The sequence below is a fragment of the Acyrthosiphon pisum genome, chromosome X (genome assembly GCF_005508785.2).
Source record: "Acyrthosiphon pisum isolate AL4f chromosome X, pea_aphid_22Mar2018_4r6ur, whole genome shotgun sequence".
Taxonomy (NCBI): Eukaryota; Metazoa; Arthropoda; class Insecta; order Hemiptera; family Aphididae; genus Acyrthosiphon; species Acyrthosiphon pisum.
The window spans coordinates 65,997,413-66,024,498 of record NC_042493.1 but is presented as its reverse complement, the minus strand read 5'-3'; the positions used below and the strand labels follow the sequence as shown (position 1 = coordinate 66,024,498).

Genomic DNA, 27,086 nt, shown 5'->3' with positions numbered 1-27,086 from the left:
CACTACCACCACCACCACTACCGCTACCACCACTTCCACCGCATTGTGACTGTTATCAACCGGCTTTCCAACCACATGTGTCCGAACACAGAAAAAAAATAATAGTGCTTTTATCGAGTACACAACGGATTTTGGTATTAAAAAAAATATATATATCTATATATTTTTTTTATACTTAGATTATTTATAGATATATTGTTATATATATTTATATGCTATAATGTGAAACTTGGAAACGTTTAGATCACTATATATGTTATGAACGATAATATATATTGTATAGTTTATATATATTACAATTTTTTAGATATATAGAGAATCATGTCAAGCTTGCTCACACTGATTTTTTCACTAACAAATTTCTTCAAATTTTAATTTTTGAAATTTTTAATTATTTAGGTAAGTTAATGACTTAATACGTTCTGTATACTATTTAAAAAGTGTCTCCCTTTTTTGTTAAGTATAGATTGTTTTTTTTTTAAAATTATGATTTATCCAAACCGCAATTCAAACGAGTAGTTTATGAGTTATGTACTAAGGATAATAATTCCATGATTATAGCTATCTTGGAAGATCTTGGGGCCTAATGGCCTATGAATAATTTTATAGCAATCAACGTTTTATATTTTGTAAAATTTGTCTGAGTACATTAAGTACTAGGTATATTAAATATTATATATGTATTAAAGTGATGTATAACTATTATCAAGGAATATTATCCTCAGTACATCAATAATGTAAAACGTTTATATTTTCGACCATCAAATGTGCACTTTCAAAATTAAATACATTATTATTTATTATTCGGGTAATCGGGTTCGAATTAGTTGGTGGATCTTGCAGAGGCACGCGAGTGAAACAATTATTTTCGTATACTCATACGGGGCATTATATTTTGGTATTTACCTTACAAGATTTACGGTTGTATAAGTCCAGTTGAAACACCAACGACACGACTGGCGAACGAAACGTTATAATCGCGGGGCTGGCCTCGGGTCAGCTATGTATTATAGGGATAAAATAATATAATTTTGCCTGCAGGCGACGACGATATGCGTCAACGACCAACTTTGTGAAATGTAACAATATAATTAACCGCAAGAACCGAAACGTCAAGCCGTTCTAATACCACGCAAAGCCTCGTAAGTTATCGGCCGCGGGTCCCGTCGAAATCGATTTTGTGTATCCTATGTGGACTGGTGGACATATTATTAAATACAATAATATGACATTAATTAATATTATGATATTATGTACTACATAGTATATGGTATTATGTACACAGTAAGACCTTGCTGATCCGACACCCATCAAGTCCGACAACCTCAGTAATCCGACACTTTCTTGCCCTTCCTCTTTCTCATGTCTACGAGAAGTGCTATTTGTGAACTTGCAATCTTTACAATATACTATATTATTACGATTTGAAAACAAAAGTGACCAAAAAGTACACGAAAAAAAAACATCATACATTACTACCATTACATTTATAAATAATTATAAATTAAATATACATCATACGTACATTTTTGCATTAATAATACGTTGTTTATATTTTCGGTCAAACCCTCAATAATCCGACAAACCCTCTCAATCCAACAACCCCTGGTCCTGCATATTATATAGATCGGCCCAGCGAGGTCCAAAATTGTAGTTATGTACATTTTTATTCAAAGAAAGTAAAGGTGAAATATTAAAAAAATAAATTAAAACTAATGAAAACCTCATTTAGTTTACCGTCAAAAACGAAACACATTTCCTGCCTGCGGGCCAGATATAAAGTTTCGTGTCCACGGGTCGCCGGGTTTGGTGATCCTTGCTATAGTACCTATATATCTAATAATATACACACGCGTATCTGTACATATATACATAATTAATAAATCGTGCAAACATCGGAGGCGCATGCATTGTTCAAAACCCTTATTTCCTTAATAATAATATGTTTCAATTTGGCCCGATGTCTTGTCGATTACTATTGCCAACGCCTGTCCGTGCCGTAATTTCGCACCTAAAATCTGCAGCGGATATGGCGACGATTGTGTGTGGTGGGGGGGGGGGGTAGCTAGGGGCCAAGAAACGATTATAAACGTTCGACACACACCGCTTATATACTACACTATGGCACGACCGTGTGTGACGCACTAAATAAATAAATTCGCTACCGTAATTATTACAAACGATTTTCCGTCCGGTAGACGACCACGAGAACGAAACTTACGAAACGCAATGACCAAGACCTGAAAAAATGGCACTTCCGATGACATACCCAACAGCTGTTATACCTATTATGATCTCGATCGTACCTCCGCTTCGTTTCTGTATCGCTGCACAATCGTTTGTGCGTATTATTGCTATGGCTATATATTACACAATATTTACATAAATCATCGGCGTGTAATAATAATATGCCTATAATCTATATTTGATTAGACATATATACCTGTTGTAGGTACTAAAATAAACTTTACGCTAATGAATATAATAATATATTGTAGTGAACAATATTAATAATATTATGCTAAATAAATGACGGGTGTATTATAATCTAATATAAAAGTTACACATCATGAAGAATTAATATCAAAATAATGATTTGGCCATGAATTTTATGACATAAACGCGCCACAACAGTGCGAGTTGTTTAGTTACTAGAGAAATAATTGAAGATGGTTTTTATTGGGATTATCGATACCGATCGTTTTTAAGAAGTTCATATAGGTAATTTTTTAAGAGTGCCCGTGGGTGACTGCAGTGTAAAAATAAATATAATGAAGCGCCACCGCAGGATCACGCACATGTCACTATAAGAGTATAATGTGCCACAACAATATATTATTATAAACTATTATGTTTTTTTTTTATTTTTTGACCATAATAAGTATCAATCTTCTCCGAATTTACTTTACTACTACCTATAGTGTTATTCTGAATTAGTCACGGAATCGACTTGCTTAGAATTTTTCATATAAAATTTATAAAATTTCGAATTTATATACGTGACTCATTTGTTGTGCATATAGTTTTGCAAATGGTGCATGATAAAATAAATGACTGAATAATATAATATATTCTCTTTACTGGAAGGTGCAGTCGTTGAGCTGCAATCAATATGCGTGTATGATATTATATTTTCGTTTAGTAATTTAATTATAATATTCACTTTTCCATTTATTTTTAATTAGATTAGTTGGGTAATTTCATACCTAGTGCTGCGACAGGAAAAAAAATATTTTTGTCGCAAAAGAATATAAAACATATCGCGATTCACGGTACCTACCCACAGTTTAGAATGTCACGCGGAGACCGAGTTACGCGTATAACATTTTGTCATTCGAACAATTAAAGTGTAACGCAACAACTACGTCCAAAGGCAATACCGATTTAATTTTTAATTTTCATATAGGTATATTATAAATCGCCGAAAAAATTGTATATATGTATATACGTACACAGACAACATCAACGCGATGAGGTGCAGGTCGAGGCGAGGAAACGGCGGACGGTGCGGTGGCGGCGCTCGTTATAATATTATGGTAAAGTCCCATTTTTCCGTCCACCCGTAATTTAATGATAATATTTTAGGCCAGATGCCTAATTAATTCAATACCGGCAAGAAGATAACAAAAACGGATCCCTCTCTCCGCGTTATAAATATTATTTGGACCCTCGTGTCAGCTCTGTGTTTCGACTGCGCCGAATTTGCATAGGGTAATGAACGGCGTCCACTTTTATTGCTATATGCGCCAGCACACTCATACACACACACACACGCACACGCACTATATACATCATACACTCACACACATACAAAAAGCAGCGGTGCGATGGTAAACTCGAAAAATACAACTCACACACTGTACATACATATTATAATATACCTACATATACTCGCATAATATATATATACATATACCTAAACGCAGTAACTGCAGGTGTATCAGTAGGTATATACATAATATTATTGTATATTTGTATATTTTTATAACATCCACCGAAAGTATAAAAATCCGACGTCATAATATAGTCGTATTCATTGTTATGTTATATATATTATGTACACATATAATATATATATTATAATATATTTGTGTCTGCACCCGTCAGCGTCGCGGTTTTTGCGTTTATAATTTTTTAGATTCTGCGCGGAGCGAGGGAGCTATTGTTTTTACAATGGTGTTTATTTTTTTATTTTTTTTTTTATATCCTGTATACAAAATGTCTTCCAGAAAGAGTGTTTCGATTTCAACATATAGTACCTTATCTTTTAGCAAATTGGATCAAGATGGTACTTTAGAGAGGTCATTTTTTGATTTTTTCAATAGTTATTTAATGCCACTGGAAAAACCACCGAAAAATTACGAAAAAACGCTAAAAATGGGATTTTAATTTCTAACGCTTTGTTTATCACCTTGGAAACGAATAAAAAATTGTAATATTTTAATATTAGTTCAACTTGATTAACTAAATGATAAAATAAATAATAACAATATAAAATATCCAGACTGACAAACCGTCTCCGCTCAGAATCGTTTTTCTTATACAATGATATTATATCATTGAATCCAAATTTAATACAACCATTATACAATGACCCACTTGTAATCTACTGTACAGCAGAACGACATCCACTTACCTGCTTTTTTATGTTCGTATAGGTATAGAGACTAATTAATATATTATGTTATTATAATATTTGTACGCGGTGATTTGGTATTATTTACTCGGGCGTATCCCTATTATATTATGTACTGCACATTGAATCGACGTAGACACTTGGCGAGCACTTTTTTCAATGTTTACGTATAGATTAACTTATACATTATGTAACACTTAAGTACATAATAATGTACGGTACTAGAACCATTTGAATTTATCAGTATCGGTGCCGGTACTGGTTATCCAAAAATAAAATAACTGTTCTGTTCGGTTCTGGTTTTTTGATAGTAAAAAATAAAGGTATCGGTTCCAAATAATTTCGGTGGCGGTTCTTTTCAAACCTAAAAGAACCGATTTAATTTAAAAATTCCTGTTCGGATCCGGTAATTTGTTTATTAAAATAAAGGTTCTGGTTCTTAATATTTTAAAGGTTACTGTTCCAGAACTGGTTCATTTAAGTTCGGTTCCAGTCTCTGTGTACCAACACAAATTTAATTATATTATTATTTTGAGTGTCCATAATATAATATTATTTATAAAATGTGATCAATTTGAGTGTCTACATGCGTGGAACTTATTGTCTATGAATATATTCGAAACTTATTATACTTACAATACAATATCGGTGTCCGCTCAAAATTAGCCACCTTGAAAATTGTCCATGTAGGTTTAATAATATTTATTTGTCGTGGTCTCACTATTCTTCATGACTGTATCGTAAATTACTTTGGGAATGATTCAATAAACCTTTCAAAATTACTATCACTGTTGAATTTTAAATCTGGAGAGGGACTGCATTAAACTTAAGTCTAGATAGCATTTGTATTATAGCGAGAAAAAAAGCATACATCATTGTAAACCAAAAAAATGTATTTCTTACGATTCACTCAGGATGTAAAAGGTGAAACAAACTCACGTTTGCACCCCATTTAACACGCAAACAACCCTTCGGCGATAAGTGCGCGTGTATAATAAGGAGCACCCACTTAAATAAAATGTCAAATGAATGGTGCACCGTTATTTCATATTGTACCTATATATTACCTATTGGCTTTTGTACCAGTAGCTAATCGGATAACTGTATAGATATATCGCATCTTGACAATATAAACGAAAAGCAAACCAGGTCTTGTTACCTATACATAAACAACAATTCTAACAAAAAAAAGCTGGATTTTGACTTCAACTATATAGTGTCATGAGTTAAGGAATCGTTTTTATTATTTATAGGTACTTAGTATCTGCAGTGATTATGAAAATATGATCATGAAATCTAATAAATATTTGATTTCATCTCAACTCCCAATATTTTTACAAGAAAAAAATATAAAAATATATATAATAAACATAAAAATATTTAAATTATAATCTTCAACTAAGATACTATATGAACTAAAAACTATATCTAGTTGTGATAACCCTGCAGGCGATACCGTGGTATACCTGGCATCTCCCTTGCACACGCCTATGTAGGTACCCACACTAGACATATTATGCAAAGACATTTAGCGTAAAAACATCACTTGATCTATTCACAAGAAATAATAAAATGTGAATAAAAATTATTAGTTTTCGTATAGAACATCATTTAGGAAAACACGTCACGACACAAAGTGTATACTTATTACTTATATTGTATAGAGTTGTATATTTCGTACGGCATGAAATATTGCATAGAAAATATATTATGATATGTTGCGTATAACGTACCCGCTGCACGCAAGGCGGTCACCGGGTTAGAGAACGGTATATGTTTTATAATATGAAAAATATATTTTATTATAATAAAATGCGAATAATTAAGTGAGACAATTTATTCGAATTCTAAATTCTGTATGAATCGACTCATCCACTCGATATTTTTGAAACAAATACAATAATTATTCATATTATATCGTTACATATCACCGTACTGCATACTGTAATTAATGGAGACAGTGAACACGAGTGTTGACCAGATACCCACAAATGACAAATAAACCTTTTATTTTTATTATTGCATAGGTATATTATTATGTTCAATTGTGGATTTTGTACACATTGTATTCAATATTGTAAAAATTAAATAACCAATATATTGGCCCATATTATAATATCCATTTACCTACCTACTATTTTTATAAATCTAGAAAAAAAAAATATATATTTAATAAATAAATAAAGTTAAGTGGGTGTGTATACTATATCTTATATAATATTTAATTAGCTTATTTTGATATTAGATTCAAATAATAATAAAACTATGCAGGGCTTACATTATAATATAATATATAATATTGTATAGGTTAGGTTATCTTTTTAGATTCTGAGCGGAGCGAGGGAGCTATTGTTTTTACAATGGTGTTTATTTTATTTATTTTTTCCTTTTATTTTTATTTTTATATCCTGTATACAAAATTTCTTCCAGAAGGAGTGTTTCGATTTCAACATATAGTACCTTATCTTTTAGCAAATTGGATCAAGATGGTACTTTAGAGAGGTCATTTTTCGATTTTCTTAATAGTTATTTAATGCCACGGGAAAAACCACAGGAAAATTACAAAAAAACGCTAAGTATGGGATTTTAATTTGTAACGCTTTGTTTATCACCATAGAAACGAATAAAAAATTATCATATTTTAATATTAATTCAACTTACATGATAAAATAAATAATAACAAAATATAAAATATCCAGACTGACAAACCGTCTCCGCTCAGAATCGTTTTTCTTATACGATGATATTATTATACAATGACCCACTTGTAATTTACTGTACAGCAGAGCGATATCCACTTACCTGCTTTTTTATTCTATATAAACATCATTTTTGGTACTTAATATATACTGCAGCTTGTTTTCGAGTCTAAGAATAATTTTATTTTTCGGTGGAGCGGTAGTTTTTATGAATTAATTAATTAATACTCCTGTATAATTTAATTTAATTTTTTTTTAATTACGTTTCTGATATAATTTTTTTTCCAAAAGTTGAGATTTATCGAAATGTATGATGACTTATATAAATATCACGTTTACATCGTTGATGGCTTTTAGATGAAAATCGAAAATATGACAATCGGTTATTAAACAACTGACACGCTAAACAATTAAACCAGAAATTAAAACAAATAAAAGTTGATATCTTGAAAATAACAGTATGCAATATTACTTATCATGAAACGGGTTTATTGAACTCCTAAATTATGTCCATGTATATTATATTATGCCAAGTGCAATTTATAAGTAAATTTCTTATCGTCAACGATTATTATTATTATTATTGAGGGCGATGTTCGTATACATCTGCATTAATAGTTAATACAAATTCTTGCATACGAGTATACGACAAAGAGTACAAATGCAATAAAAACGTAAATAATTACTAATAACGAGTGTTTCATAAAAAATAATATGTACATTTCTGCGTATTAAACAATTTACAATAATCGTATAAATGTAATATCTATTATATTACCAAACACGCGTTTTCAGTATTGATTACATTTTGTGTACTTATATTTTATTAAATTCTCAAAGGGTTCTGCTAATTTCTAATCTATATGCTTTCGTAAATATTGATTTAGCTAAGAAAATATTACGTCGAGAATAATTAATGTATCGCTTTTGTGCGTATCGGATTTGAAGGGTGCACTAACCAGAAACCATTACAAAGACATGTTCACTGTCCCTGCGTGTGTATTTATGTGCATGTATACTATGCAGTGTAGGGATAAAATAGACCATAATGTTGGAAAAAAATGGTTAATAGTAATATAATATACAGGCGCACCCGTCCCAAATGGAATTCCACTCGTCTGATCCCGATTAGCCATCACCGGCGGATTAGTCGGACTAATTCCGGTAATAAACATGGTTATGGTAACGGCCGGTAATTTAATTCAGACCAATATACATATTACTATATTAGAGCATAAATTATTTTGTGCATTCGTCATCGTGGTATCCTCACTCACGCATACGCACACACATCTACACACGACTTATACAATATTTATACACATATACGTGTATATAAGTATACACATAATATAGACAGAGCGCTGGGTGTTCCGTGACATTTGCTCGAGGGCCGATTATGCCGGGCACTTACGCATCTCGTTTTACACGCGTAAAGCAATTATTCCGCTAGCCCCACGGCCGCGTCGTTTATTCTAACCTTATATTATTATATAACGAATGGCAAGGGGGATGGGGCTAAAAAGTGAGCTACTGCTCACGCACAAGTGCGGCGGCGGCAGTACACAACAGATGGGACTTCCACCGCGATGCTTTCACCCCACACACATACATAGCACGCTTACACTATTATACACACGTAGATGAATATATGTATATATACGCGTCGTCGGGCGGCGGCCAAAAGGGCGATGGACGAGGGAAGATAGGAAAAAAGAACCAAAATAAACCCCCCGGCGTTCTCCTTCATTGTCTGCGCAGTTGTTGTAATGACCAGCGCCGAGAAAATAAAGGGGAATTAATAGAGCTCGCGTAATAACATAAGCCGTTGACCCCCTCGGGCACATTATTACTTAGACAGGAATCTGCTGGTTCGACCGAAGATCTCTGTTATATCATATAGTGTATCTCTATTCACGTATGTGTGGGTATGAGTATGGTGTATGAGCCCGAAGCGGCGGCGGCGGCGTAGAATTGACCTTATGTTCAAATCAAAACGTTTGCACTAAAAACGTAATATACGCACGAGTGAACTGCGAGCAATATTGGCGCCAAAACAATATATTGTATTATATTATATGCCTTACAGTATCTATTGTCTGTATATACTGCATCTGAAGTATTTATTGCTACCATTATTCGGTCTCGTTGGAACCGAACCGATGGTATTATGAGTGGGATGTTTAGTTGTTTCACGCATCACCATAATTTCGTATTATAAATATATGATGGTATTATACTCGAACTGCCTTCGCTAGAAAATCGTCAACGAATCTGATATGATACGAGACAAAGCAAAATAAACCATAAAATGTATAGTGTCAACATTATATAGCGTTCATTAAAGACATAATATTACAGCCACCAAACAATAAAAATTAAAAACTAGCAATATATGTTGATTATCATTCATCACGTTCTATACCAATTTTAATATATGTAAACTGATAATCTGAAATCCATTTTGTCCGTCTAATCTATATTGTGATGTTAAGTGCATCTCGCAACTAGTAATATTGAAGTAGGTATAATAATTAGATACCTACTAATTATGGAACTATTAACTAATCAAACTCTCGAATACCCCAAACTTCAAGAAACTCGAACAGTTCAAAGTTTCTTTGGAAATTAACACTTGAGAGTTGAAATAAAATACTATGAACTCGAACATTTCGATAAAAACACAAGTTCGATTTCGATTCTATTATAAATACTATTGGTGTTTGTTTTATAAGCCCTAGAAGAATACAATTTTATTTCCCATTCCTGTATTACACGTAAGACTCTTGTCAAGTTTCACGATTTTATATACAAGTTAAATTCAATTTTGTGTTCAAAAGTTCAAAATGGTCTAGAAAGTCAAGTGAAAAATGGATTCGAGTTCAGGGGAAAAACAAAGTTCAAATTTGAGTTGTATTTCGTGAAAAATGAAGTTTGAACCCATTTATAATAGTAATATTATACCTCTCTACCCGTGATTTGGAATCCGCACGCTAAAAACAATAGCAATATTCTATCGATTCGTATTATCTGTTATATATAGTAGGAACGTGTATGCGACTACTGGCACTTCGACGGGTTAGGTGATGTTTGGTTCGGGGGCAGAGATAAATTATCTAGGTTTATTATACAATTATTATAGTATAAATCGATATAGGTACTGCAGTTTTCGCGGTTCACCGATTAAGCGGTGCACCGAAAACAACAATATGTGAACGCCCTCGTGCAGTGCGACAGATGCCGCAGTAGCCGCCGCCGCCGCCGTCATAATATATGGACGGGCGAGTCGCATACGATTTCATACTCACCGATGCGTGCAGCCGACATTACGTCGCACGCGACGAACGGTGGCGATAACAATATAATTGTCGGGGAGGTGCAAAAAGGGCAGCTGTCGTGTGCGATGCGAAACTGCAGTAGTGTTTCTCGCGCGATATTTGATTAGAGGTCGGACGACGACGTCGCGTCGTATTACAAAACTACGTCCTACGTGTACCATATACATTATATTATATATATATATATATATATATATGGACAAGTGAATCGACTTGTCTCGTACCTCCCTCTCGTTACGTACATACACCAGCGGCGAACCCGTCGGCTGTACACACTCGACAACGCTCGGGGCCTCACACACACACACATAAATGGCACATAATATTATATATACACGCCCGGAACAATGTCAACAATTTGCGAGACCCCTTTCCGTCCAAGCCCGGACATGACTATCGAAAACGGGTAAATTATACGACCGCGAGCGAGGGTCGTCTGCAGCACCAACGCAGCAGCAGCAGCAGCAGTGGCAGCAGTCGAGGTGGTATATAGCAGCAGTTTCCATAATATACACTTGTGAGCGTGTGTGCTCGCATTCGGACCATATGCGCGTCGTGGTCGCACCCGCACCACCAACGTATTATTATTATTACTATTATTATTGTTATAATATTATGTATACACAACCTAATAATATAATATCACATATGACGCGTTTTTCGTAAAATTTTTTTTTTCTAGAATCATCAGTCCTACGTATACCGCCCTACCGCGGCGCGGGGTCGAACCCGTAATGGTACATCATAATATTATATTATATTAAATATGTAGCTGGTATAGGCATATATAGGCACCCAATTGCAGACGAGGCCTGACGGCGTTCTCACGTATAATTCATACATTATGTTTCATTTGTCAAAATATAAATCACGACTCGTTGATAAACGAACACGGTCATTACTCTTCGTCGATTATTATTATTAGCGTTAACTAGGTCTAGACTCAAGAGCCCATAATTATATTACATACACATTTATACGCGATATAACGATACACACGTGATAATATTATTATTATAATATAGACGGCACGAGAAGAGTGTGTAACGAAGGCTGGGCCAAACAGTGTACGCGTCAACGACAATTTCGAACAATCGAAAGGGCCATAAATATTCAGCTTGACAACTAGTCACGAATATTACGGGTGTAATTAATAGACTACTGCAGCGACGGGGTCGTTATTATAATTATTATTTTTTTAATTTCAAACATTCGTCGTACGCCGTCGCAGGGTTGTTATAGACAGTGGTCGTACGCAGTTAATTATTATTCGACCGATTCCCGTCCAAAAAATGATTAAAAACACGTTTCGGGTAAAAAAGTCGAGTGAAAACGAAAAAGCTATTTTATATTAAAATAAATAGAACGCGTACGAGTTTTCGATATAACATTATGATGGGTACGCAATACGATATTTTAACCCGCGAACGAGTCCCTGAGTATACCGCCTACATGTATGAAAACATTAAAAACTCGTCTGCGTTATTATATTATAATGTTATTATACAGTCCGTGTAGCGTATACCTACAACCTACCCAAACCATATATGCCGACGAAAGAGCGACAATTCGAGCGGATTCGGCAAAATTCAAAAATGCGTTACTGATACAATACGTCATTATCCCGCCCAACACACACACACACACACACACACACAATACAACATGCAATATATGTATATTTTATTTATTTTTTTTTTTTTTTTGGCGATTATTTATTGATGATGTCAGACCGCCAACACTGTCGGTCGCGCTACCGAGTCTTGGCGGCAGCTGTCATCGTAATTCCATTAATCATCCGCACAAACGAGATGCGTCCACCGCCGACGATACGAATAATACATGTAAATAGAAAAATAATACCCCCACGCTGCATATGTACGCGCCCAGAAGGGTCGAACCGGCGTGCGAGAGTTACGTCATCGCAGGACTCAGGTGGTCAGTTTTATGGTGGCGGCGACTGAGCTGCTGCAGAGGCGACTCTCTTTTTCGTCACGAGCTTTTGTATGATATCCTACAAAATCGGTATAATATTATCGTTACGGTCGCGTCTAAGCAGGGCGTTATTGTTTGTCCCCCGCCTGCAATAACTCACATTATTTTCCAAATCAATATATTTGCAAAACGATTTTGGAAAATTATATCACCGCGTATTATCGAGCCCCGACATATTTTTACAATCAGTATTAGTAAGAGGTTCAAGCAGGTTCACCTCGGCTTGAAAAAAGAAAATACATTTGCTTTTGTATTCAATTATTATGTCTGAAATATCTGCTGCTTAGATACAGCCAATTCGTAGCGATCATTTATACTAATATTGTTGAAATATTCCATTACGTATCACTCGGGTGGATAGAAGCGGACGTGATCAGAAGAGTGCATACCAGTAGGTATATAATATTTTTTCTTTTCCTTACACACTAAATATGCCTACCTAGTTGAAACCTATTTCCGTGTTTCACTCATCGCAATTACATGTTTGAAATTAAGGTAGATATAGGCTCATATCATTTTAATATTTTCTAACTATGGCAAAAATATTTTCAAGATAATAATATAGTTGACAAAATAATTTAAAAAGTTGCTAAATAATTGTGAAATATTTTAGTTATATTATTTGGCCAGTTATCCTAATTATTTTGATCGTCTGGATAATCGCAAGATACATAATTATTATATAGTTTGTTTATGTCTGTTAAACAACCTATATTGTTTTGTTATGAAATTTTAATATATTAAATAAAAAACCTTAATCGGTTGATCAGTGAGGTTATGTCGAAATAATAATTAACAGATCAATTGAGGAAACGTGCGCGTGTTATATTATAATACAAACATGGTATATACATATTTACTGTAATTATTGCAATGCCAATAAAGGGTATGCCGTTGATAATAATGTTGTCAAACAAAAACTATCACCAAAAATAATAATTAACGATTCCACGAAAGTACTTATCGTACTAACCTACCTACAAGTTTTTAATTCAAAATTGCGTGAGCTCGTAATGAATTATAAATATTTATGTTTGAATATTAACAAATATTTATTCAAAATTAAATGAATAATTATTTTTAAAAAAAAAACAACGACTATATTATATTATGCACATACATTTAATATTATTATTAAATTTACAAACCCACGCACAAAAACGCGATTACATAATACCAGGTAGTGCCGTGTAGTGGAAATATTAATATAAACATTTTCATTCAATATCGATTTCGCGTGTGACAGAATATTAAAAATTAATTTCAAAATAGTAAACGACGGCTGAAGTAGAATATAATATTTGACACGGCGGGCATTGACCACTCGGCACTTAGCATTGGTATCACTTCGCTCACCTCGGTGAATATGTTATCCATCGTTTTATAATTGATTAGAACTTTATATGCATAAATACACGTAGGAAATAATAAAATAAGCCATTACCAAATTTGAAGAGTAATTTAGAGTGGACCGAAATATTTGCGTTGATACTTGATACTATAATTAACGTATTACAATACAGCTATTGTGTCAAAACTACGTGCTGATCGGAAAAATAACAATACAAACTCTGTATGTTCTCTAAAGTTTTAAGTTTATAAACAAATAGACAATAACAGTATTACTGATTAACAGATTAATGTAGTTCTTTAACTGTGGAAAATTGTACCCCGACACAATAGTAGCGACGATAATATACGATTATACTACAAAGTGTGAAACTGTTTGTAGGAACGTCGTAGACGAGTATATACGTCTAACCTGTAGAGTGTAGAACGTAGATAGGTATACACTTCCGGAGTGGGTTGCGGAATAATACCCATATTCATATAATAACAACAACAATAATAATGAATAATCGCCTCGTGCACACCGCACACACACGTGTTTACCACCTTTCGACGACGGTCTCAATAACAGGCGATCGAGTTTAACCAGATACCTCCGCACGCTTCTATGTAACAATTATTATTAACACTGTGTATATAGGCAGGTAATACAATAAACATATTATAATATAATAATGTAGAAAATACGATCGGTGGTGTCGTTATTCGCGGGGTGCTCTCGATAATTCACCGGCGCCGCCGTGCCTGTGACCCGAACGTGTGCGCGTATATGCTCGATGGTGATAATAATGCCACAATTATTATTATTATTATTATTATCGGTCGAATAAAACGTACCGATAAAAAAATAAATGACCGACCGAATTAACCGACGGACGACACGCATTGGTAGATAAAAAAATATATTATATTCCAACATTCACACGATATAGTATGATATACAATGCGTATATATCGATCCGGGTTGGACTTTTATTATTGTATGAGAGTATGCGACCGACCTCACGAAACGAGTCCGTTTTAATAATAATAATAATAATAATATGAGCACAGAGAGAAACATATTATAATAATAATAATATGTAGGTATACACGCGATATGAATCGCAGAAGTAACTTCAGTGGCATATATTCGTAACTGATTACATCCCGTAACACTAATTATTGTTATACACTGAGACTGCACACGTTCTTCGAGACCCACAACCCGAATAAACTGTCAACTGTGACCAGGGACTGAAACTGAACCTAAAAGAACCGGTTCTGGAACTAGAATCTTTAAAATATTAAGAACCAGGACCGGAACCTTTATTTTAATCAAGTACTGGAACCAAACTGGATTTTTTAAATTAAATACGTTTTTTTATGTTCAAAAATAAAATAATTTTATTTATCATAATTTAATGGTATTACTTTTGTGTGTATAAACTATAAACAATGTTATGTTTGATCATATTATGAGTTTTCTAATGTTTTTCATACTATTAATTAAACCCGCATTTCGGTTAGGTATTTAAAATTATTACACTATTCGGAACTAATACCTTTATTATGTTTTATAAAAAAACCAGAACCGAACCGAAACAGTTATTTTATTTTTTAGAGCCAGTACTGGAACCGATACCGATAAATTCAAAGGGTTCCAGTCCCTGACTGTGACACACATTTAAAAAAGTAATATTGTTAAAATATGAATAGTTCATCTCAGCCGAATTGGCGAGTTTCAGCTTTGATGCAAATTCACTGCAAGACCGTTTGTCCGTTTCAATGACAGGAAATCCTATAGGTACAAGTCAGATAGTCAATATTATAATATGAATTATAATTCATATATAGGTTAGGTATATTATTTTGTTTAACAGGCTGAGAGTTCTCGTGAGTACGAATTATACAGGGTCTTCCAAATTTCGTGTGACAAAAACGGTGGGGATTACACTGGTTCTTACGGCGCAGATCTGTCTTTTGTCACACGGAATTTGTAACACTCTGTATAATTATTATTATATCAATCGTTTCGTGCGGACGTCGTTATCTGTTCGTACAGGAATTCTACAGCCATTTTGTAATTTTGTTCGAGTTGGTCAAACATGTTATAACGGCGTTTTTTGGCTGCACGACGAGACTTTATATTAATAGTAGGTAATACGTATAGGTACCTATTTGCACACATTACATCATCGCTGTGTATCGTATATAGACGATGTTTATAAACGAGCGCGTTGTTTGAAAAATAAAAACCCCTCGCGGGGTCGCGACAGTATACCTTATATAGTAAGCATAATGTAATATCATGTGTATATAATATATAGATGCAGGTGTAAATAATTGATGTGACGTAGACCGTGGTGCAGCGAAGCGTTAGAGTAAATACAATTTAGACGGTGCGAAATTATCGTCTGAGAAATACGCGACAACGCAGCTTTTGAACAGAAAAAATAAAAGCCATAATAATTTCTGATGGTAATCGCGTGCATATACTATACATATTATATGCATATATACTTATGATACCTATATATATATATATATATATATATGAATGGCACCTACAGCAATAAACGCGAGAACAAATTCGTTTATATATATATATATATATATATATGTAGTTTTTTTTAAAGGCAAACGGTGTCGAGGGGCGTCGCTGCAGAATCTGAGTGCGCACGACGGGACAACCTACGACGCTGCACATAATAATATAATATGATATATATGTATAGGTAATATCAAATATACGGATGTTATATATATAGCAAATAAACATATTATTATGGAATCCCGTTATGTACGCGCGCAAGCATCTTCCCCCGCCACTCTTTTTCGTCTTATACGTTCAGTTCCCTTTATCATGTACCTATATTCGAGCGTATCTGTGGGTATATGTGTTTTGTTTTACGCGTTTCCCCCGAACACTCTTCTCGGGAGACGAATAATTCCTCGTACCTATCGTGTTCCCGAATCCCTTACGTATACTCTACACCACCGCCAGAATAAAATGCACTGTGAAATACTTTTCTTCTTTTATATAGTGTCTTTATTTTCCGAAGAATACCTATATATATATATATATATTTTTTTTTTTTTATATATATATGTGCCGAATGCACCTCCGCCGTCCAATGGCGTATTCTAATAATATAATATATAGCGTGCAGGAGAAGTTTTCCAATGATTTATACTGTACTTACGTACTTAGACGTCATAGGTGTAAATGTATACGAGAATATAGTCCTCGCCATACACACTCTGCTCGGTGGGCGTCGATAAGATGGTGCATATATATAGCGCGCTATCATAATATTTTTTTTATTTTTTAGGCACATCGCATATAGTCACTGCAGGAAACGAAAAACAGAAATTACTCGTTGTGCAATTGACAATTGACACAAGACGTCCACGATTTAAAATATAATTGTAGAATATGTATAATAATATACTTTATACGCAGGTATTCCGATAAATACGAGATTTAGTTTATATAAAATTCGAGTGTTGACATTTAACAGGGCGTGAATTATTGTTAATATTACTGCGCAGCGGTTCGATTTAAATACGAAATTAAATTGCGATATAAAATGTAATTTAAACTTCTGCAGGGCATTATGTAACTGCAGCGTTTAACGTCATACTTAAAATGACGATATAATGGACGTAAGTATATGACACGATGACGTCAGAGACAATGTGCTTACCGTTTCATTATATATATTTTACCCGTGCCTTTATATATATATTATATAACTGCAGACGTATATGGCCCGAGGGACACACTGTAAGTGCCGGTGGTAATCATTAGGTTTATAATTTTAATGGCGTATTTCGAAAATCTCGGATGACTTTTATAGTTACCTAGGTACATTTTATTATATACTCGCGTATATTTGAATGAGATAAGACACACGAAAAATATACGATTAAATTTTCCGAAATGTAATATACACACAGCGGATATATTGCGCACAAAACACTACATAATAATATATATTATTATAATATGGTCATTATTGGTCATGGAATACTATTTTATATATCACGCACACCGAGAATTTTCAACAGTACATTAAACAGAGTATAATATTATATATAGGTATATAAATGTGGCGGTGAACAGGGAAAAAAAATCTCCGACGGAATAGGAGAAATGAATGGTGTAGGAGCGAAAAAAAGATGAAGGTTCGACGACGACGACGACGACGACGACGACAAAATGGCATCCCGTGGGAGATGGTGTACGCGCACAGGGGAGATGCGTAATAAGACACATGGGGTTTGTTTTCTTTGTCGATCGGGGCGGGGAGGGTGCGTGCTATTTTTATCTCTTTCAAGCCATATTTTTTCCGCCTGCCCCGCGCCGCGAGTTATAGGACGCGAACATAAAAATCTTTAGGAGCAGACGGTTTTTCTTTTATATACATTCGACGGTTATAATACCCACGAACCGCCACCACCACTACCACCGCCACCGCCACCGACGTCGTCATCGCCGCTACCGCTGCAGCGCTTCAGTGCACTGAAATGGGGGGGGAGGGTGTGCTCCCGGTGGGGGTGGTCGGTCGGAACGATGTAGTATTATTATAGTATACGTTATACAGTATATATTATATAGTATCATCCGATTCGGATCTTCCGTTGCGCGCCGTTAGGAAAGAAATGGGGAAAAGAATGACGAAAATAAGAAACCCAAAGCAAAAAGTATAGCCCATGATGATGATGATAATAATAATAATAATGCCCTACGCAAAATACGCGTATCCGCCGCAAGTATTGTTATTAAGCGTTTCGCGCCGGAATCTGTCTGCCGTTTTACATCGCCGTGCTATAAATCACACACAAATATGATACGAGACGTGTACACTCGGTTTTCTCATTCTTTTCGTACTTTGTTTTACATCGGTATAAAAAAAGACAACAAATAAATAGGAATGAGGGTATATGAAAAAAATTCAAAAAATTCGAACTGTTTTCAATCAAAACTTCTTTTTATTCAATTATCTGTGTACATATTGCGCTTTTGTGAAAATGGACGAACAATTTGCGCGTGTAATGAAGTTATCATTAGAGCTGGGTCGAATTTAAGTTTTCTAGAACTTGAATATTATTGTGAACTTTCAAACTTGGTCAAACTTTCAAAATTTTTATTGTAACAAATTTTAAAATATAATAATAGTGCCTAGTAAAACAGCGATTAAATTTGGAAAAAATAAAAACCTATGCATACTCTAACTATAGTGTTCGAAGTTTCGAACCATTTGAACTGTACAAATTCTAACATATTGAATTTTTTTTTCGAATTTAGAACCATTTGAATTTCTTGAAGTTTGACGTTTTCGAGGGTCCGAATAGAGCTCAAAGGCCACCCGTTTCTAAATACCATAATATACATAATTATTATATGCATTACGATCATATTGTAATGTTCAAGTGTCGTACTGCAGATAAATAATATATATAAATGGGAATGAAATGTATTCCCGTCAATCGTTAATATTATGATAATTTATTAGATGAGTGAATTTTACTATAGTCATTATACGTATAATACCTATCGGTATGATATTATTATTGTTCACGCGTCGACTATTCGAGTGCGCTTAAGCTTAGGTATATTTTGGTATATACCCGAGCGTGTCCTGCATAACTCTAAAAAATCCTACGGTCTGTGAAATACACGTTGAGAAATTCGTAAATGCTATAACGACGAGAAAATATTTTATAATATTTTGTGAATTCAGTATTTGTACTAAAAAATATTATATTACATTTATATATTATATTATATGGTTTACAATTAATATTATTTACATTTGAATCGTGTGGAAAACTAGGTATGTAACAAACAGAGCAGCCACGTAATTTTTCCAAACACGCCACGCATACAAGCGTCTTTATTTTCATTTTTATCGCGAAAATATATACTACTTACGTGTAACACTAGACTAAGTTTCGATAAAAGGTTTTACTTTCATTTTTCACCACCTGTTATGATAATAACATATAATATACGCGTGTTATGCAGGCTGTATTATATAGGTATAGGTAAAGTATTGGCAATAGCGAGAGTTCCGTTCGATTATTTTGACGGATGGCAGAGCTGTAGTTTGTCGATGAAAGGCTCAAATAGGGTCGACAATGTTAATACAAATGGTGGACATTTTCACCGTATACATACACAAGTGATATATCTAATATGCACACTCACACTCCGACGGCTGCAAAGCTCCTCGGACCCATTCTATTACGTGAAAAGTTGTCACATGAGGTTCTGACCTCACCAATAAAATATGATTTCTTTCATTTTTTTTTTTTACTTTTGAATCTGTATATGATATTATAATATATTTGTTTTATAAATACTTAATATTTACAATTACCACATGCCAACACTCAAAATGTACTCCCTTCCTCTCCCCTGCTACCGCCACCACGTGCCAACGGAGCTTATAGTATTATAACAGATACGCACACAATATTATAACGATGCCATTGATAAAGTACACTAAATTATTATATGACTAACAGAAGACTCCATACACACATCGTCATTCGTCGTGTAATTATTATAGATACAAATGTATATTAGGCCATTAGAGAAGTGATCTTAATTCACATAAGTACGAAAAATTTTTGGAATCTTTGCCACAACCACCTAAAATTATAATTTCTAGTAAAAAAAAGTTCCTTTGCCTCAAAATATATACACGACATTATACGTTCTGATTAATATACATAATATTATGTGGTTTTCGGGTATTCAATGAATATATTTTTACTTAAGTATAGAATGATATTTAAATTAAAACGTTGTTTCACTGCCACATGTATCTCGAATTGATTTGTATTATATAATTTAATACAATTATTTATTGTCCACAAGAAAGGTTCAATATTTTATTGTTTTATAATTTTTAATAACAAAATAAAAGATATTTAAATTGTCAACCAAACATTTTTTGAATTTATTTTGAGTTTATTTGAGTTAGGTATATATGTATATTGTACGTGCGTTTATTTACTTGACGTTACGAAATTTAATCAAATTACTATACTATCATACTCAATTCTACGATTTTATTATTGAATTGGTAACGAGTTGTGGCATTTGTAAGTGCATATAATATATTATGATGCATATATTATATGATATTATATAGTATATAAATAATATTGGAAGTAATCATTTATTGCGTACTTATACTAGTAACATCGAGTGCATTTTGGATGTACCTATATATCGTTTATGAATAAATCCGAAATGCATATATTGTAGCCGGTAAGTGTTTACCGGGAAATAAAACTTTATGTACAAGGATATGAATTTTCTGCTGTGGTAGAAATAAAAGTAGAAAACTTTGTATTGGAAATTGTTATACCTACAAACGTTACGGTGCACTAGTGACTTGTGAGTATAGAGAAATGACCTTAATATCTTCGTTTGAATTCTAAGTATGCATAATCTACTGTCAAAATCGTTGATTCGTATAATTTATTTTTCGATGATAAGTATAGATTACACAAATACATAATAAACTCATTAATTATTGTTATTGTCAACCGACAATATATTATGCTTTCATACAGGAAAGGTCAAATATTTTTTTATATCGCTTGATACTATATTATCCCATTACAAAACTTACCACGAAAGAAGTTGTTAAGTTCTTATAATATAATAGTTAATAAAGCATGTTATGTAAAGCATTTTTATTAATTAGCATTAAATATAGGTATACGGTATACCTGACGTCGGTGTCGATTGCAATAATATTTGGGATGTTATCATAAAGTAATGTTTAACTCATAAAGTTTTAACCCCGTCGAGCTGCACATTATGACTTTTTAATTTAAGGTATACTTAATTGTTTGATTATTTTGATTGCACATTTTAATCTCGATAATGAATAGTATCGTATACAAAATACCTTTTCACTTTAGTCATTTAAGTAATTACCCAGGATTTTTTTTGCCATGTAATTTAATTCTCCCAAACAATCTGGAGACGCTCTTTGAAGTCTCAATCACTAATTATGTTTTTATAGCGGGATATCGCGTACAATATTTGTTTTTTTTTCGTTTTACCGATTACATAAAACAAAAATACCGGGCGCTTGTGGTGTTTTAATTGGTTCTGGGGGAGGACAGCGTTAGATAAAAGGCGAAAGAGCAGAAGTTTGTTCAAAGCACCCCACCCGCTGGGATGGCTTATTAGTGTGCGGATCTCTTTGTGGTATTTAAACCATTCCGTTATAAAAGTATTGGGGGAGAGAGAGCATAACAGAAACGAATGATTTTTTTTTTCTAAGTGCTAAAGTCGACCAAAAATAAAGAGGGTGAGAGAGCATTAGTCTTTCTATTTTTTTTATGCCAAACACATCATGACGGTCGGACGTATAAATAGCCGAAAAAACATAATATTATTATTACTATCTGTTGGCTATATATCATCTATTGTAATATATTAAAATAAAGGAACTCTGAAAACATCTGTATTATATATAATGTACCTATGCACTATGTGGTTAACACGAAACTAAACTTAGGTATACATATACATATACATAAACTTTAGAAAGCCATATTATGTTCGTACGCAAATCGTATAATAATATTATTATCAATCTTACCTGTCGATGATGACCGGATCGGATGGTGTTTCGTTTCTGTTACCGCAACTTTTCTTATCACAGCAACGACTGCAAACGACATGAGGTATTATAATACAAAATAAATACCAAAGAGGCTTATATATTTATTTATGTATATATTATACATTATACATACACGACATGTTCGTAGAACGAACTATTATTACGCCGCACCTGTCCCCCGGGGTTTTGGCCCCCTTCAGTCTTATAAATACGCGCACAACCCCTCGCGCGAAGTCAGCTATTGACGGTTTTGTTTACGTTGTATGTACGCGCGTACTTACATACAAAATAGCATTGGACCACGTGCATGACTCGGCAAACTTTCCCCCCCGAGTTGGTTTGTGTGTATGTGATGTGTGCAAACATTATACACCTAAGAGACTTAAGGAATGTCGTTGTGTCGGGGAGGAGCGTGTCAGCGGCCATAATATTTGACCGGTAACCGATTCATCATCAATATATTACCAACTATTATTATTATGGCTATGGTTGCTAACCTAAGCCACGCCGTCTTTGGCACCGATAAAATGGGGTCGGCTGTTATACCATAATAATAATAATAATATGTACGCATGGTTATGGTGTATAGCAGTACCTATATACTATTATTATAATATACATTGTTCAGGTAAATGTATTAAATATTGAATTTATCGATGATGATGCGTTACCTGCACATGACTTCGTGCGTGAGCAACACCCGGCACATCTCTGGATTCTTGTCTTGACCCTCGTAAATGATGGCCTGTAAAATGACAAAAACATAATGTCTATAATAACATATTATAATGCGTATCAGGTATATATAATATAATAATAATAATAATAATAATAATAACAATAATTGCTATTATATTGATATAGGTATATATCAAATGTGGAATAAAACATATCGACCCATTGTAAAAAAAAAAAAAATAATAACACGACGAATATTCAGAGGTTATATACTGCAGCTGGGCGCGGGTTGTGGAGTTTTCCCGTTTTTCTGTATAGCGTTAAATATATAATTTCGTATAAACTGTATATGTGTTGCAGGGGAAAACACCCAAGTCCATCCCGTGTAATGCATATTATATAATGTATAACGCGGGCGTTTGATTAAAACAGGCTCCATATAAGTGATATATTTTTTCAAGATAGGTATGAACGTTTTCTTATTTATATTATAGAATATTCAAAGAAGGTTTATCTACATAATATCTTTAAAACTGTAAAAATTCTATGTGTTATACGTAAATTAAGTAAAAAAGTTATGACCAATAAACCAAGTGTATATACCTAGGTAAACGTATATAGTTTTCGTTATCAAAAAAAAAAAAAATAGAAAAAATGACACTGGTGCCTTAAAATATATACACCTATAGAACGGATACATGTCTATATACACGCCCATATATTATATTATAGGTATAAATATCATGAGCTTGCAGCACGCGGGTGTACAGCAGGTACATAATAATATATAATATAAGCGTATGAAATATATATAATAATATATCGTGCTGCAGCAAGTCTCCGTCGCGCGGCGAAACCGAAAAGGTTAATATTTTATGTCCTATAATGGAAACAATTAAAAAAAAGAAGGAGCCCTCCGAGAGCTTATGTAACATATTAAAGTAGCTTAATGGCATTAGCGTTCTGTAATAGATTTTTAAACAATACTCTCTCCGGCGGCGGCGCACGCGAGGGGATCGTCGACTGCGCTGCAGGCGGCGGGGTGGAATAACGTTGCGGCGGTACATGCTGCACATATAATATATATATAAGACGGTTAATCCGGAGGTCTTAGGCTCGCGAGAATCAGGGGCGCAAGCAATTTTATATATACATATATATATATATTATAAACATATACACCGCGTACACGGTTCCCGGGCTTTGTGCTGCTGTGCGCCACCTCACCCGCCGCTGCAGCACCAGGATTTACTTGGCCGCACCCACCCTTTTTGCGGTAGACCAATAAATACCGTCTAATTGAATATATGCATATACTATAATATGTGTACCGTGTACATACATATATTGCTTGTATATATATATATCATACAAGTAAGAACGATACTGTGTGTGTGGTGTGTGAGTGCGCCTAAGTCCGCACGAGATGCCTGCACCGCGTAGGTTTTTTCTGCAGTCGTACGATTTATTATTATTTTGTATAAAGTATAAATAATATAAAATATTATATTATGCGTTCGGTCAGAGTTTTGCGACGGATACAACTGCAGTTATAACTAATATAACTTATATAAACTTAACGATATTATATTATCTGTGCATGATGTATATGTGCAAAGGTCATCGCGTGACTTCGTCTGGCCTGGATCAACGATTATCGTTCGTGATGGCTCTATGGCGCCATGTGGGACGTGGGCGTCACGTAAACACACCATCGTCAAGAGAACTTTGGGGCGACGTAAAACGGGACTCAAACGGTGGGCACATAAACCACAATAAATGTTGCGTAATAACGGTGAGTAGACGGTTTGACTTTGAACGAGCTAATGAGAAATTGGAGGTACGAAAATATGTTGCGGAATTTGTAACTATCGTCGCAACCATATATTATATTCCTAGAAATCTCCTTTGAAGTAATGCATTCTGTGTACGATATTATGTGGTGGAAACACAAAGTAGATGCGTCGGCGCCCGCCCCGGGAAGTTTTAATGACTTCTAGGTAGGTATATTATATAGTGAAATTGGCTTTACTTAAAGTTTGCGATCAAGACGGCGCGGCGGTTAATTAACGGGACCAGATTGCGGTAATATGTTGCGGCGTTTTGATAAATAATAAAAATAATGATAATTAGCTATTATGTCTAATTATATTATATTTTTTTTTAACTCGCATGGCCAATTATTATGAGTTACCAGCATCTCAATTATCGATTTTAGTCGATTGATGTTCATATGATGATCTACGATGGGCGAAGTTAATGTATTACCTTTAAATATTATGTTGAATACAACAAAGATTGAAACATATTATGTCTCAATATTATAATATTAACTACCCTTATACGACAAGAAATGTTTGCATAAATTGCAAATCTTTGAGGTGGGCACGGACCACGGTGCAGTCCTAAAACGAATTGTATCGATGTAAGCACTTGAATATACATTTTAACAGACTACTAAAAATTGAATTGTAAACGATAAATAACTAAAAGCCTAGTAGTTAACTGGCATAATGTAGTATTTTTTTTCTAAAATCGAAATGGAGTAGACGGTAGTGTTTTAAATAAAAAATCAAATATTTAATATAGTGACAAAATTAATTGTATTGCATGCAGGGACTGGAACTGAACCTAAAAGAATCTGTTATGGAACCGGAACCTTTAGAATATTAAGAACCAGAACCGGAACTGAACTGGCATTTTCAAATTAAATAGGTTCATTTTGGTTCAAAAATAAAATTATTTTACTCATCATAATTTAATTAATAGTATTACTGTTTTGTGTATAAAGTATTAAGTATATTTTGTTTTATCAAAAAATCAGAACCGAAGCGGAACCGGTTAATGTATTTTTGGAGAACCGGTACCGGAACCGAAACCGGTAAATCCAAAAGGTTCGTTAAACAAGTAGACGACCTGGATCAAACATTTTGTTATTATAACTAAAAATGTTATCATGCAGGTACCTAATAACTATGATATATACATGTGTATGTTCGCATAATATTGTATACCTTAATAGTTATTGCAGCATGGTACATACCACAATCTTGCCAAATAGACAATAGTACAATAATTATTATATGGCACAATAATAGGTATTATTATTTACTATTCAAATCAATATTATAACGTATGGGTAAATCATTTTATACAATATAATATATTAATATATACGACGTAAGACAGTAGAAGATGAGAGCTGGTAAGAAACCTATATTATACTGTAGGTATAGTGAACATAAATTATATAATATTATTATGGCGAAACAATATTGCAAGACAATTTTAAATTGAACGAAACGTATAATATTATTATCGTACTAATTTGTAAGATAAATATTTGTTTTGCGATTTATTATTTGGACCGTAGCGTCGCGTCGTGACTCACGAGGCGCGCGTACGACGGCGGTGGTTGTAAAGTACCTATCCGGAAGCACGCGCGCATGTATAATGTATTATAATAAAGTGTATGTATAATGTATATAATATATAAATACAGTGGAAATAACAATAATAATAATAATTATAATAATAATAATATTATATAATATATTATTGTTATTAGAATATTACCGCCGAGTCGCGAGAGAGTGTAGGACGGTCGGGTGTAAAGGTTTGCGGTGCGTGCGAGTCGTCGTCGTCGCACCTATATTACTTATACGGGTGTGCACACACACACACTCACACACACGCACACACTCACGTTATGCACATTATAGGTATATTATACTTGTACAACGTAATA

The 27,086-nt window shown here is 33.9% G+C and overlaps 1 protein-coding gene across 2 annotated transcripts in view; it reads right to left on the bottom strand.

The window, feature by feature from the left end:
- LOC100166884 (transcription factor collier-like) overlaps positions 1-27,086 on the bottom strand; it is a 110,041-nt gene that overhangs the window by 62,586 nt on the left and 20,369 nt on the right. For both annotated transcript variants that reach the window (XM_029488416.1, XM_029488422.1), the window contains exons 5-6: positions 23,332-23,405; positions 22,637-22,705 (exon numbers count right to left, since the gene is read on the bottom strand). In XM_029488416.1, coding sequence (XP_029344276.1) covers positions 22,637-22,705; positions 23,332-23,405 — 143 coding nt within the window. The remainder of the gene's footprint in view (positions 1-22,636; positions 22,706-23,331; positions 23,406-27,086) is intronic.